General features: G+C 40.2%; 1 protein-coding gene across 7 annotated transcripts in view; it reads right to left on the reverse strand.

The window, feature by feature from the left end:
- Window positions 1-8,237: 8,237 nt before the first annotated feature.
- Window positions 8,238-14,513, reverse strand: part of CLDN11 (claudin 11) — a 29,779-nt gene continuing 23,503 nt past the window's right edge. For all 7 annotated transcript variants that reach the window (XM_069579915.1, XM_069579894.1, XM_069579924.1 and 4 more), the window contains one exon: window positions 8,238-9,524. In XM_069579915.1, the coding sequence (XP_069436016.1) occupies window positions 9,292-9,524 (233 nt within the window). In that variant the 3' untranslated portion in view covers window positions 8,238-9,291. The remainder of the gene's footprint in view (window positions 9,525-14,513) is intronic.

Here is a 14,513-nt window from a genome sequence, read left to right on the forward strand (position 1 = left end):
GGAAGCCTGGCGTGCTGCAGTCCAGAGGTCGCAAAGAGTTGGACACAACCAAGAGACTGAACAGAAGTCTTGGCCCCGCCATCCCTCCTTGGGCTACAGAGGAAAGTACGTGACTAAGAAATCAGAATCCTGGCTCTTTCTTTCCCATTCTGAAGTTAAATATACTTTTTAACAAAATCAAGGCCCTACTTCCCTTTGAGGGGCCTTTTGGAATTGAAAGTAGTTCAGAAAGACCTCTTGACCTACAGTGCTCTTTTTTTTTTTTTTTTTTTTTTCAAATTCTAAGCCAAAACTGGTTGACTTCAAAGGTCTCTGTACAAAAATCACAGCATTGTTTTCCTAAGGAGGCCTTATTGAGTGATTGATATTTTGAGGGTTTTCCAGCCCAGTGATTTCTTTGCTTAAAAAAAAAAAAAAAGCGTACTCACTCATCTTGGCATTTGTTTGCAAACCAAACCCATGGTTTGAACTCTGTTTATCATCCCCTACCTCACCCCTCACTCTTAACACTGGAATTGTGGTCACACAGTGACCACAGTGGTCTGTTCCTAGCAAAATGTGCTCCCCTGTGACTTTGCTTTTTATGCACAGATTATGATCTCTGTCATTCATTATAACTTCAAAGGCTACAAGAGAGTATACTCCCTGTAGTAGTTAATTCCCCTTATTTCCTGAAAATCTGTTTGTGGAGAATTTGAGTCCACATTTCCTCTTTCCAAAGATACAAATATTCACCAGCCCTTATACTATAGAGACGCTTGAGTGTGTGGGGCTTCCCTATACAAATATTCACCAGCCCTTATACTATAGAGAAGCTTGAGTGTGTGGGGCTTCCCTATACAAATATTCACCAGCCCTTATACTATGAAGAAGCTTGAGTGTGTGGGGCTTCCCTATACAAATATTCACCAGCCCTTATACTATAGAGAAGCTTGAGTGTGTGGGGCTTCCCTATAGAGAAGCTTGAATTCCCTCAATTTTCCAGTTACCACAGATTAAAGGAACCATTTCTAAGAACATTTGTTTTGAAGACTAACAGGTCCAGACTTTAACCTTACTCTTAAACTAACATTCTCAATTGGGAGAATATTTATGTTAATGAATCTTAAGGGAATTTCCTGGAGGTCCAGTGGTTAGGACTCTGTGTTTTCAATACAGGGGGCCTGGGGTTTAATCCCTGGTCAGGGAGTTAAGAGACTACAAGCTGAGCAGCATGGCCAAAAGAAAAAGAGAATCTTAAGCTAATTTTGAATCTGTCCTTTCATTAAATGGGTTTCTATAGTAATTCATTCCCTTAAGGGACAAATTCCAGTTGAAGACTGGAGCAGTGGTCAGTACTTGGGGCTTCAGAACCTTAGGCAATCTACTTAACCTCGCTGTGTCTCTGCTCTCTCATCTATAAAATGGGTATATGATAGCCCTCAGTTCATGGAATTGTTATAAGAATTGAATGAATGATATATGTATGGTGCACTCAGTTACTATTTTAACTAAAATGTATGCTTGTCTTTAATATCTTATGAGAAAGACACATACTCTTGACATTTTCATTCTACTGTATTTCATTAAATATAATTTGGTTTCATTTTGTAAATTCCAAATATGCTGTAGCAATATGAGAACTGGCCTTAGCACTGGAAGACATGGGTTCAATCCTGACCTTGATATTTACTAGCTCTGTGGCCTGGACTCATTACTTCACCTCCTTAACCTCCAGTTTCATCGTGTAGATAAGAGGGGTGATACTGATCGCTGAATGGACTGAATGTGTGCTCTGCAAAATTCATGTGCTGAAGCCCTAATCCCTGGTATGATATTTGGAGGTGGGTCCCTTAGGAAGTAATAAGTTTAGATGAGGTCAGGAGGATGGAGTCCCCATGATAGAATTTGGGTCTTTGTAAGAAGAAGAAAGACTAGAGCCTCTCTCTCTATCTCTCTCTCCGCCCTTCCTCTCTCCCCACCAAGGGATGACACAGCAAGAAGGCAGTGGTCTACAAGCCAGGAAGAGAGTCCTCCCCAGACACCAGATCTGCCAACACCTTGATCTTGGGTTTTCAAGATCAGAATCATGAGATTCTGAACCAGAATCTGGATTCGCCTCCAGAACCATGAGAAATAAATGTAGATTGTTTAAGCCCTCCAGTCTAATATAGTATTTTGTTGTAGCAGTCCCAATCGACGAAGACAGATGCCCTCCTAAGAGTATCAGAAGGTATAACATAGGCTACAAGTTTCCCTCAAAATCTACTTTTTCTTTTTAGAGACTTACTCAAAAAATTTAACCAGGTACATGGCCAGATAGAAGAAAGGGCAGGCTCAGCTGTGTAGCTTCACAGGCCCCACAAGCAGAAGGATTGTTAAATCCTGGTTTAATTCTGTGCTGTTGGCATCTTGGATTCCCAACAATTTTTTCATTGAACTTGTGTTTTGTAAGTGAAGTCTAAGGAGAGCATGGAGCATGTGTGTGAGGAGAGAAAATACATGCAGTATACGTGTCCATCACTTCTCGCCACTATTTCCGCACACAGTGCCCATGATACCCCATGAGCACAGATTTCCCATGGATCCGCAGTGTGTGGAAGTTCAGCAGGACTCAGAAGTTCGGAGGTAAGCGTGTGTTGTGCCTGTGGCCAAGTGCCATGGTCTGAATGTTTGTATCTGCCCAGAATCCATGTGTTGAAATCCCAACCACAAGCAATGGTGTCAGGAAGTAGGGCCTTTGGGAGGTGTATAGGTCATGAGGGTGAAGCCCTTATAACAGGATCAGGGCTTTTATAAAGGTGGCCCCACGGAACCACCTCACTCCCGCCACATGAGGACGCAGGGAAAGACGCCAGCTCTGAACCAGGAAGAAGGTCTTCATTAGAAAGCGACCATGTTGGCCCCTTGGTCTTGGACTTCCTAGAACTGTGAGAAATAAATTTCTGTCATTTATAAGCTCCCAATCTGTGGTATTTTGTTCTAGCAGCCTGCACAGACTAAAACTGAGTAAAGAGGGGCACTGACAGTCCCCAGAGGACGCACTTACCGTTCAAACCACAGCTTTCTTCAAATGTAGAAAGAAGGCAGTGGGTTCTAAGAAACTTGAATGACCTTAACCTTGCATTAATAATTCCCTGTATTCACCAACCATTTTACGCTGAAAATGATGACATAGAAAGGGAAAGATAGGTCCCACTCATTTCGGTCCCATTCATTTCATTCGTTCTCACTCCTCAGTAAGCCGAAGGCAGCGTGTGTTGGCAGAATGGGTGCATATCAAGAAGTAAAATAAAAATATAAGTGAGTTAGTTTTGTGCAATGTTTCCACTATTCTAATGACTGATACTGAAATGTGTACATGCTACCAAATGCAAATTGTGGGACTTTGGTGTTTCCACAAAAAAAGTGAAACTATCTTTTATTTGCACTTAAAACAGATCACTTAATTTTAAAAATGGTAAAATTCATGCTTGTAATTTAGTTTTTCTTAGAAAATTTTCATATTTTTTTTTTACTTAGGACAACATTAAATAGCAAAAAGACAAAAAAAAACAAAAAAAAAACACCCCACCATGACAAATCAAGAGAGAGACCACAAAAAAAGGGAAAAGCTACCTGTTTTAAGTAAAAACACTTTTTCCATCTTTTTCTGTAAAAGGAGCTGTATATTTTCATTTTATACTGGGCTCTACAAATTACATAGCCAATCTTGATTTAAAAAAAAAAGAAAAACTTCCCAGTGTCTCTTGCAGCAACGTGTGGCCATGTGACTTACTATAAGCAGATTCCTGCAGCAGTTTCAGAGAACTATCTTAGGAAGTGGTAAGCACGAACCTTTGCCCTTTTCCTTTGATTCTTTCCCCACCTGAAATGTAGATGTTACCATCTTAGACCCCTGGGTTTGGTGAAGCAGTGAGTTGGAAGGAGCCAGGATCCCTGAGGGCTTTGTAAAGAAGAAGCACCTAATTAGCCAAGACTGTGGATTGCTAAACTTTTACAGTGTGTGGAATGGATTTCATGAAATGATTCGTGTGATAGTATATGTCTATATTAGTCACACAATGAACGGCTAGATTTTTATTTTATTGTTTGTTTTTAGTCAACTAGGAAAAGATATATTATTCTTCATATTTTTCTTGGGAACAGTTCAGTACCTTCTGACCATCTACAGGGCCCAGCTTGGGGATCTCTGCTTCAGGTCTCCACTTTGCTCACTGTACCTGACTGAGCCTTTTAAGTACGAATCAGTGCCAGCAGATTCTGCTGCCCCTGTTGTACTTTTCACAATAAAAACTGAGCTCTGTTACCAGGAAAGGAAGTTTTTGTTTGTTTTCGCTATTTTTTTTTAATTTGGTCACACTGCACAGCATGTGGGATCCTAGTTCCTGGACCAGGAATTGAACCCATACACTTTGCATTGGAAGCATTGAATCTTAACCACTGGACTGCCAGGAAAGTCCCTGGAGAGGAAGTTTGTAAAACATTCAGACCAGAGAAGATTAACACCTTCAACTAAATTCCAGCCCTGAAAAACAGCGAGCTCCTCTGCAGGTCTCAGCAGGACTCGGCAGAAGCCTGGACAAGGCCTTCTCTGCCCATTCCTCACTCTTCTGCACGTAATTAAATCGATAGACTTTAAGGAGTTTCAGAGTTGGCTGACTTTCAACATCCATTTAAAAAAATGTATCAAGTTGGGAGAAGATCTAGTCAACATGCCTTTATATATCAAATATTCTGTAAACTCTCATCTTCCATCTGCATACTTATATGCTTCTGTTGGTATTTTATTTTCCCCTCTCAGTCAGGGTGTAAGTTTCCAAAGTCAATTAAAGATGACAATGATAAGAAGCTAACAGCATCACTATTCATGGTGCTCTTAACTACATCACTAGGCTACAAGTTACTTGAGGACTGGGATTGACTTTGTGATTCTTTTTTTATATCTGGTGGCTAATGCATGCCTGGCACATAACAAGGGCTCATCAAATGCTGTTTAATTAGTTAACAAATGAATCAACGAATGAATAAAGAAATAAATAATTTTAGCAGCTGCTCTTAAAATCCATTTTAGGATAACCCAAGTTCTAAGAGTTTGTGAACTGCCTTTTTCTACAGTGTTCAGATTTTATTTAATGAGTGTCTGTGACTCCAGGTTTGAGTCTAGACCAACAGAATCAACATCCCCTGAGAGCTGGTTAAATGACAGAGTCCCAGGCCCCACCCTAGACCTGCTGAATCACAGACTGCATTTTAATAAGACCCCCACGTGATCTGTGTGCACCTTACAGTTTGAAAAGCAAAGTTGAATATGACTCAGTATAACATTGTAATTAAAGAAAGTACCAGACTGTGACAACTAGGTGCTCTTTGCCATTTAGAAGGTCATTTTTTGTAAAGCTTAAGCAGTTCTTTCCTTCTACAACCCTACAATCTTACGGTGTCCACATTTTTCATTTCAACAATGGGGCATGGAGCAGTGACAAGTTCCTCCATCTCCACTCCCTCCCCCTGTCCCGGAGCCACAAAGCCTGAGCTCTGAGATTCTGCGTGAGGTAGAATAATATAGATTCCTCAAGAGCTGCTATTCAAGCCATAAGCAGCATGTGCCAAAGTTCCACCCACAATTCTGGTTCAGTCTCCTTTAGGCTGCACAGCTGGCTGTCACACACTCTTTTGTGGGGACATCTCAATGGCCGCACTGATGCTGCCTCTGCCTGAGGCCAGCCCTACAGTGGCCTCCCTGTCTTCCCAGCATGTGATGTCATGAGCATGAATGTCCTGCCAAACATTTAAGATGTTGCAGTTCACATTGTGTACATTGTATAGAGAAACACTGACATGCAGATTTGAAATTTAAAAAAAAGAGAGAGAGAGAACCACACGACAAGATACAACCAAACTTTGTTCTATTGTTATCCCTAACCACCAGTTCAGCACAAATATGTAACTTGTATTGTTAAAGTACACAATCTTCTCTCTCTCTCTTTTTTTTTTTGCTGTTGTAACTAGCATCTGTACATGCAGAGATTTCTTGAAACCTTCTTTCTCTAATTTGGTTTCTATCAAATTCTTGGAAAGTGTGAGCAGAACTGGTTCATTTCCAACTAAAGACCCTCTGCATGTGGTCCCTTCAGAATGGACCGAGGAGTTGGAGGGAAGCTGGGTATAACAAAGTCATCTTGTCTCTGAGGACCATCTAAAAGGGATGAGGGAGGGGATCAGCTGTACTACCAAAAGACACGAGAAAGGGGCTCTTGCCTTCACTCTATCAAAGTGTGACATGGGGATCACCTCTTCAGAATCACTGGGGATGCACAATAGCAGTGCAGGTTCTTGGGTACCAACCCACATCTACTGAGTTGGTGTCTGAAGTGAATCTGAAATTTACCTGACTTTCTATATTGACTGTTATCTTGGAGAACAAAGGCTTTAGAGTTAGACTTGAATCCTATTTTAGTTCTGTATGAGGGCAATCTGACCTTGACAAATAACTTAAACTCTCTACACCTCCTTTTCCTTATCTATACAACAGGGACTGTGAGAAGGATTAAGTGTGCGAAGTTCCTGGAACAAACAGGTCTCAAGAGCAGGTCTTCCCTTTTCCCTGTTACTCAGGCAGAGCACCTCGGGTCTGCCAGTTTACCTGTGACTGGGGGGTCATTGTCGTCCCCTGAGTGGCAGTCTGCTGTCCCTGTAAGTGCCAGGTTCTCATGCAGCTCTAGTGAGGGTAGCTGAGATCAAGAGTCATCCCTTTAAACATCCCTTAGTTTTGTCACTAAGGCAGAACCTGTTACTCTATAGCTGTGCTCTCCAGTCCAAGAGCCATCAGCCATATGTGGCCACTGAACAGTTACAGTGTGGCCAGGACAAATGGAGAGATGCTGTAAGTGTAAAATCCACACTGCAGTCCAAAGACTTAATACAAGAAGAAGAGCGTAAAAATGTAATTGATTACATATTGAAACGATAATACTTTGAATGCACTGGAATAAAATAGAATATACTAAAAATTAATTTCACTTGTTTACGTTTAGCTTGTTAATGTGGCTCCTAGGACATTTTAAATTATATATGTGACTCAGGTTATATTTCTACTGGCAGTGCTGTTTGGGGGGAACAGTGACCCCTCCCCTCCTCCTTCACACTGATAATATAAGCCAGCACTGGAGTTATGACCTACAAAATGGGATTCCCTAATGAGGCAATGATCATCCAGGAGACATTGGGGGTATCTATTCTCCTGTTGCAGGGGAAAGTGGGGCTCCTGCAGCACAGCCCCTCATGTGAGAAAGCACGCAGCAGCCTCAGGGAAAGAGGTGTGTGAGTGAGCACGTCCATAAGACGACACTTCTGATTCTGTGAGGAGATGAAGGGGTATGAGACCTACAGTCTTCCTTGTCCACACCCCCAAGGCCCTCTTGCTCCATTCATGTTCACAGTCATTACACTCTGGCAAGTTTTCATGAGGTAGAGAGGGTCCTGCAATATAATCACACAACTTGCATTCTTACAAAGCTGTCATAACTGAGCAAATATTTTGGTCAATATGAAGATTATCTTTTCTCCACAAGTTAATTTAGAAATACTTTCCACTAGGTTATAATCTCCTAATGTACACAAATCTCTACAAAAATGATTAGTCCAAGTGGATATTTCCAAAGAGGAAATGTTTGCCAACCATTATGCTATCAGCTAATGAAATTAGTATTTTTGGAAAAATACTACCAAAATAGATTATAATCTGTTTTTTCTAATAGCAGACTCATAACTTGACCGACTTTCTGGAATAGAAAACAAAAATCAATTCGCTATATCCATTTTTGTTCAAAATTTCTAAACATCTACATGCATATGTTCAAACAAAATGCACTTAGATATTATTACCTGAAGATCCAATAAAAATTAGATTGTTTTATAGTTCCCCTTATACTGAGCCAATTCCTTTACTATGCCTAGAATAGATAAAGGAGTTTATGTGATACTTGGCACTTGGTATCTGATGGTTGCCTATTTATACGACTTAAAGAAGCCACAATGTCCTTCCTTAAGAGACCTAGAGAGCATCTAGTCTCCCCTTATGACCACATGTAACCATCACGATAGAGTGAATAAAATATCTTTTCAATTATTCAGCATAGGGCAGAAGACTTACTCTTGAATCCCTGACCAGATTCCCTGTAAATTACTAGTAGAGATCAACGAAAAAGTTTAAATTGATGGATGATACCTCTGAATACAACAATATTACAGGCCAGTTTTGCAGACAGTCTGTTATTTTATTGCACAGATTTCATTTAAAGAACAAAATGCACCATCAATGTTTGGAGAGTTTAGGGTCTTGGATACTGGTACACCATCAATGTTTGCACCCGTAAAGCCAAATTCAACAGTACAGTTTATGTTAAACAATATCACTTCAAGACAGCTAACAGAATGAAAATAGAAAAGGGAGAAAGTTTTAAAAATATGTTAAATTGAAGCATATGAAAGTGTAGGATTAAAAACTATATCCTACAAACCTGGAAATCAAGAATGTTTTGTGGCATGTCAGTTAGTTATACTCACTTGTACTGTTATTTACGGAAACATTAAAGTCCGTTTGGTTCATTTCCTTCATACTGATGCATTGAGAATTTCAGGAAAACCATGGTTATAAAAATGAGCAACCTTAAAAAGTATGTACAGATAAATGTAAAATCACAAACTAAAAAATATCCCCACCCCTTGCCCTCACCTTACAAGAGGGAAACTTCCCCATGGAGGGCAAGGTCCACAGTGCCCTTCCCTACCCCACCCTGCATTCCCAATTCTGTCTTTTTCTATTGGTTATAACTAAGTGACCTTGGAGCTGAGAGGAGAGAGGGAACAGAGAGGCATCTCTATGAGGCTCCCATTGTCATCTGTAACAGCTTGAAAGTGTCTTTTATTTCTCTCCCCACACCCAATTCGGCAATGTTTGCAAGATATTTGAAATTTAAAGAGAGAGGAAAATTTTTCTCATATATATATGTGTGTGTGTATGTATATACATATATATATGTATGACAAAAGAATGCCCAAGAAAAGAGCTAGTAATGGGCAAAACCATGGAAAAAATGTGTGGCATTATCTGAGCTAAACATTTCTTTTAAGGCAACAGAAGGAGAAGGAGATGTTAAGACTACAGAATGCCAGACAGGATGCTCTTCTAGAACTTTGGCTTTGGAGCCTGGCAGAGGAGTGGGCTTCCCACCCCCTCACAGTGGCAAGCGAACCTAGGGCCACGGGCCCGGCATCTACAGCACCTTCGTGGGCAGGCCGGCAGCTCTCTTATACGTGGGCACTCTTGGCGTGAGTAGGGGAACTGGAGCCTGAAGAGTAGTAGAAACGATTTTCCCCGAATGCCTGGGCATCTCCAGCGCAGCAGACGATGACACAGCCCCCCACGAGGCACAGCACGGCACCGATCCAGCCCGCGTACAGGGAGTAGCCAAAGCTCACGATGGTGGTCTCACGGTGGGCGCACACGGGGAACCAGATGGTGGCAACCATGGCGCAGAGAGCTGGGGAGACAAGGAGAGGGCTGTGACTGAGGAGCCCCTTCACACTCCGACAAGCCCAGGCTCCCCCTCAGTCCACACACACACGCCGCTGGCTTCCAACCAACTCCCAAACTCAGTACACTCAGCTCTGCTCCCTTTCAGTCCCAGTCTGAACCTAACGGTGGACATCTGTTGAATAAACAGATTGAAATCATGTGCCAAACTGCTAGGTCCTTGCTTTTTCAACAGGTGGCAGAGACAAAAGAGGGCTGCTCAGGCTAAGTCGCTTCATTCGTGCTCAACTCTGTGAGACGCTGTGGACTGTAGTCTGCCAGGCTCCTATCCATGGAGTCCTCCAGGTAAGAATACTAGAGTGGGTTGCCATGCCCTTCTCCAGAGGATCTTCCCCAGAAACAAACAAACAAACAAAAAATTGCAATGTAAAAACCTAGAAATAAATCATTGAAGTCCAAAAAATATGCATCTGTATTTATTTATATATCTTGACTTTATATACTTATAATTCTATTCTTACACTTACTTAATTGCATTGTAATCACCTCTTTACAACTCTATTTCCCATGCCAAGTTCTGAGATCCTTGAAGGCAGGGCCCATGTCTTATCTTTGCAAAGTCAGTGTTTAGCTCAGAACAGAGAACAGAGTGTGTGCTCAGTGGATACCAGGTGAATGACTGGACGACCTGAACCATCCAGAAATGACAGACAAGATGGTGCCCACTTCAATGTCCACTCTTGTTTTCTATTTGGTCAATTCACAGTACAAAGCCCTGAAGAAGCTACACAAATTCTCTTGCTGTAGAGAATACTGCCAGACATCAGGGGAGGATCAGCTAGGAGTCCGAGTTTGTATTGTGCTGCTCACAGTCACAGAACCTCCATATACACACACACATGAACAGTTCCCAGAGTAAAAGAAATTACCCATTCAAGGACTGTGACCTATCACAACAAATATCATCATAAGAGATAGCCTCTACATCAGTTAGTTTTTCCCCTCCTCCTAAGCAAAGTAACAAAACAGGACAGGCAGGAGCCTATAAACATTTTTTAGGTTTTAAACCTCTACACAAGCACTGTCAAATAGGGTAGCTAACAAGCTACATGGGCTATTAAACATTTCTTATGAGGCTAGTGAGACTGAAAACCAAATTCAGAGTTTTCATTAAATTTAAGTGAACACATAGCTAGTGGCTAATGCACTAAGCAACAAAGTTCTAGAAAGTAACTTTATTCTTACTTTGGTATCATCTGATTTCTAAATGACTACAACTAGACAGACATTTTAGGTAAAGCTTTGAGTTGGGGGACTTCCTTGGTGGTCCAGTGGTTAAGAATCTACCCCCCACGGCAAAGAACTCAAGTTCGATCCCTGGTTGGGGAACTAGGATCTCACATGTTGCGGGGGAACTAAGGCCTGCCTGGCACAATTAGAGAGAAAGCCCACCTGTCCGCTGCAACTAAGACCTGAGGCAGCCAAATAAATAAACATTTTTTAAAACAAACATTAAAATAAATATTTTTTTAAAAACTTTAAGTTGGGATGTCACGTTAAAGTTAACAGACCAAAATAAAAATGTTTCTAATTGTTAGTCATAAACACTTTGATAAATTCAAGGCAGTCGTTGCACTGTTTGCTACCCAGGGAACTCTTGTCACTTCAACTTAGCACACTTTTTCTGATTTCTGCTCATACTGAGTAATTTTCTAACTGACCTCTATGCCCACATAGAAAAAATATAATTTTTCTTTAATAGCACTCAAATCTTACAGCCTTGTACATTAGATCTAAAGAAAAGATTTTTAAGTCCTACCCATTTGAAAGACCTCTTAGACTATTTCATTGCACTTGTGTAGCTTGTTACAATAAGGCTTTGTTGACAACACACTAAGCCCATCCCCACAAGATGTGTATACATATACATAAATAGACGTGATTCATGTCCTAAAAATGTGAAGATCTTAAGTAAGTGGAAGTCAGAGTAAAGAAGTGAATTTAGAGGCTCTGAATTGCTCCAACTGGCTTTCTAACAGCCTAAATTCACTCCATTAGTTGTGAACTACTCACATATTTAAGGAGTTTATATAGATTATCTAAGATGCTAAAATCTATCCATATGTTAATAACTTCACTTTACTTAAAGAGTAAAGCCCCATCATGCCAGCTGCTGTAATAATTTTATATGAGATTGAGAAGATGTATTTTCCTTCCGTGAATAGAGTATACTCAAAAAGACCAGCTGATCTGATTGACCAAACCTTCCCTTTCCAGCACAGGGCTTTAAAGATCTATGATGCATTTTTTTTTCTTTCTCTTCCTCTGGCCACAGATTCCAAATCTGCACTCTTGGAGAACTGCTTGGCTATTGTCATCGTTATAATCTAGAGTGTCTGAGCCAGAAGGAATTGTTCTAGATTCTCCACACCAAAATACAATTCAGCTGCTGCTGCTGCTGCTGCTGCTAAGTCACATCAGTCGTGTCTGACTCTGTGCGACCCCATAGACGGAAACCCACCAGGCTCCTCTGTCCCTGGGATTCTCCAGGCAAGAACACTGGAGTGGGTTGCCATTTCCTTCTCCAATGCATGAAAGTGAAAAGTGAAAGTGAAGTCGCTCAGTCGTGTCCAACTCTTGGTGGCCCCATGGACTGTAGCTTACCAGGCTCCTCCATCCATGGGATTTCCCAAGCAAGAGTACTGGAGTGGGGTGCCATTGCCTTCTCCAACGATCCAGCTACACAAGCTTAAATACCAAAAGGGGGCATTTGTTCTGAGATGGGCAAAAACAGCAATCTATCAAGGGTTTCCAAACACCCATGCTTGATTAGAGGGAAAAGCTGAATTCCATAGGAAAAAAAATAGATTTGATTCCCAGTTGATGTGGCTCAATCCAATTGATCTTTCCTATAAACAATTAACTGGATTCAAAACAGGTTATGGTTCAAGTAAAGTTTTATATTTTCCAATTATTTACATATATCACACATACACACTCACACATATACATACACACACAGACATTCTTCACATTTCATTTTAATCTCACTTAACTTCCAGGTTTGGTTTAGATTTTACAGAGTAAGATTTAAATATTGCCACTAATTTCGCTGAATTCTTCCTCTTTTACTAAGCAAAGTAATAAAACTAGGTTATTTTCATGTAGGGAAATAATCAGGCTCAACATATCAAAAGTAACCATCAGTCTTGATTTTGAGTGTTAGATTTTGTTAGACTTTATTCCTATATAGTTCACTAGGAAAGGGAAAACTCAGAAAAATGTCTAAAGATTTAAATATGGACTTATAGGACTGGATGAATGAGTGGGTGGATGGATGGACAAATGGATAGATGAGAGGTAGACCCATTTCTAGTCTATTCTCCACTTCATTCACACCAAAATTGACTTCTAAAATTATAAAACTTTAACGTAACTTTAACACACTCAAAGCTACAAACTCATGATTTACCTCATTAGAGATTTCCTTCTTTTACAGTCCATGCAAAACAAGGCAAATGAGCACCAGCAGACCTTTTATTTCCTCATAGATAATTGAACTCTGGGTGGAATTCCTGTGGCTCTCAGAGACCAACCACATCAAAAACCGCTAGAAGATGACAGACCACCACACAACATGAAGGGGATGAGAGGGTCACTGGGCAGAGTGACCTTCAGTTGAACTCACAATGAAGACTGCTTAAAAACTAAAAAAGGGGGAGTTTACTCAATCTGAGCATGGCTTGAAGGGAAAGAAGAATATGTTTTAATCAGTAAAGTTAAAAATGCAAGTCATATCATACTCAACTGAAAGATGTGAAATGTTAATAGAACTGGCAGTAATTTTTGGCTTTCTTAAAGACATAGAAGGCCTGCTAGACTTATTTCTACTTGCAGACACAAACACACACGCGCACGCACAAACTTGTAATGATTCTCTCCATATCTGAGGAAAATACAATGTTTTTCTTAAAAACCCACAGTTATCTATAAAGTAAAGAACACGGAAGGGAATTTTCATTTCTTTTTATGTCATCAGAATTTAAGCCTCTAAAAATAAGACAGGGGAATTTTAACACTCAGATTTTTCTGTTTCTCTCCTTCTACCTTCAGAAGATGCAATAGTTAACTGCACAAGAGGAAAAAAATTCTGCCACTTGCGGGGGAGTAAAAAGGGAAAGTCAGAGATATCATCATCTTAAAAATCAAAAGAAGAAGGGGAGAAAAAAGCTCCACTTTGTAGATAGAGATTCACCTGGACTCGGTCTTCTCACAAGCAAAATTCCTTGCTCTACATAAAAGAAAATAGTTTGTCTCTTTTGATACATTTCAAATCATTTAATATAATCATTTCTTTAGTTGATAGAAAACAGCCTTATTAAAAGTTATCAATGATCTTGATGTAGTCAAACACAGAAAATATTTGGGAAAACAGTTTTAGAGCAATGAAATGTTAAATGCAGTTTTTCATCACTTTAGGGTTAGACAACACATAAATATGGAGTTAAATAAATGTGATGAAATTAAATAAAATTGGCACAAGTGTTCAGCTTTGAGGTAACAACCTAGAAAGAGAAGGGCAGAGAGACAGAGAAGCCTAGAAAGAGAAAAGAGCAGCAGATCCCAACATTTCTTCCTTCCTCCAATGAACACCTGTTTTCAGACTTCATCACTTTCTATACTAAGCACTGAAAAGACTTTTAAACGCATCATTTCTAGATCAAACTAACATTTTTCATTAAACTCCCTTAAATTGCCCTGAATTTCATTAGTAATACCGGGAAAAAAAAATATTTCTTTATCTGATAACTGAGATTTGCTTCCAAAAAAAAAAAAAGTCTGAAGACTGGGAGAGAAGTACAGAGACAAAGCAAGTTGACTGTGAGTTGATCATTATTGGGAATAAGTCTGGGTTCATGGAGTTTATGACACTAGTCCCTTTTTGTGTATGTTTGAGATTTTTCACAATAAAAACTTTTTAAAAATCCCCCTCCAT

This window comes from Ovis canadensis, chromosome 1, assembly GCF_042477335.2.
Source record: "Ovis canadensis isolate MfBH-ARS-UI-01 breed Bighorn chromosome 1, ARS-UI_OviCan_v2, whole genome shotgun sequence".
NCBI lineage: Eukaryota > Metazoa > Chordata > Mammalia > Artiodactyla > Bovidae > Ovis > Ovis canadensis.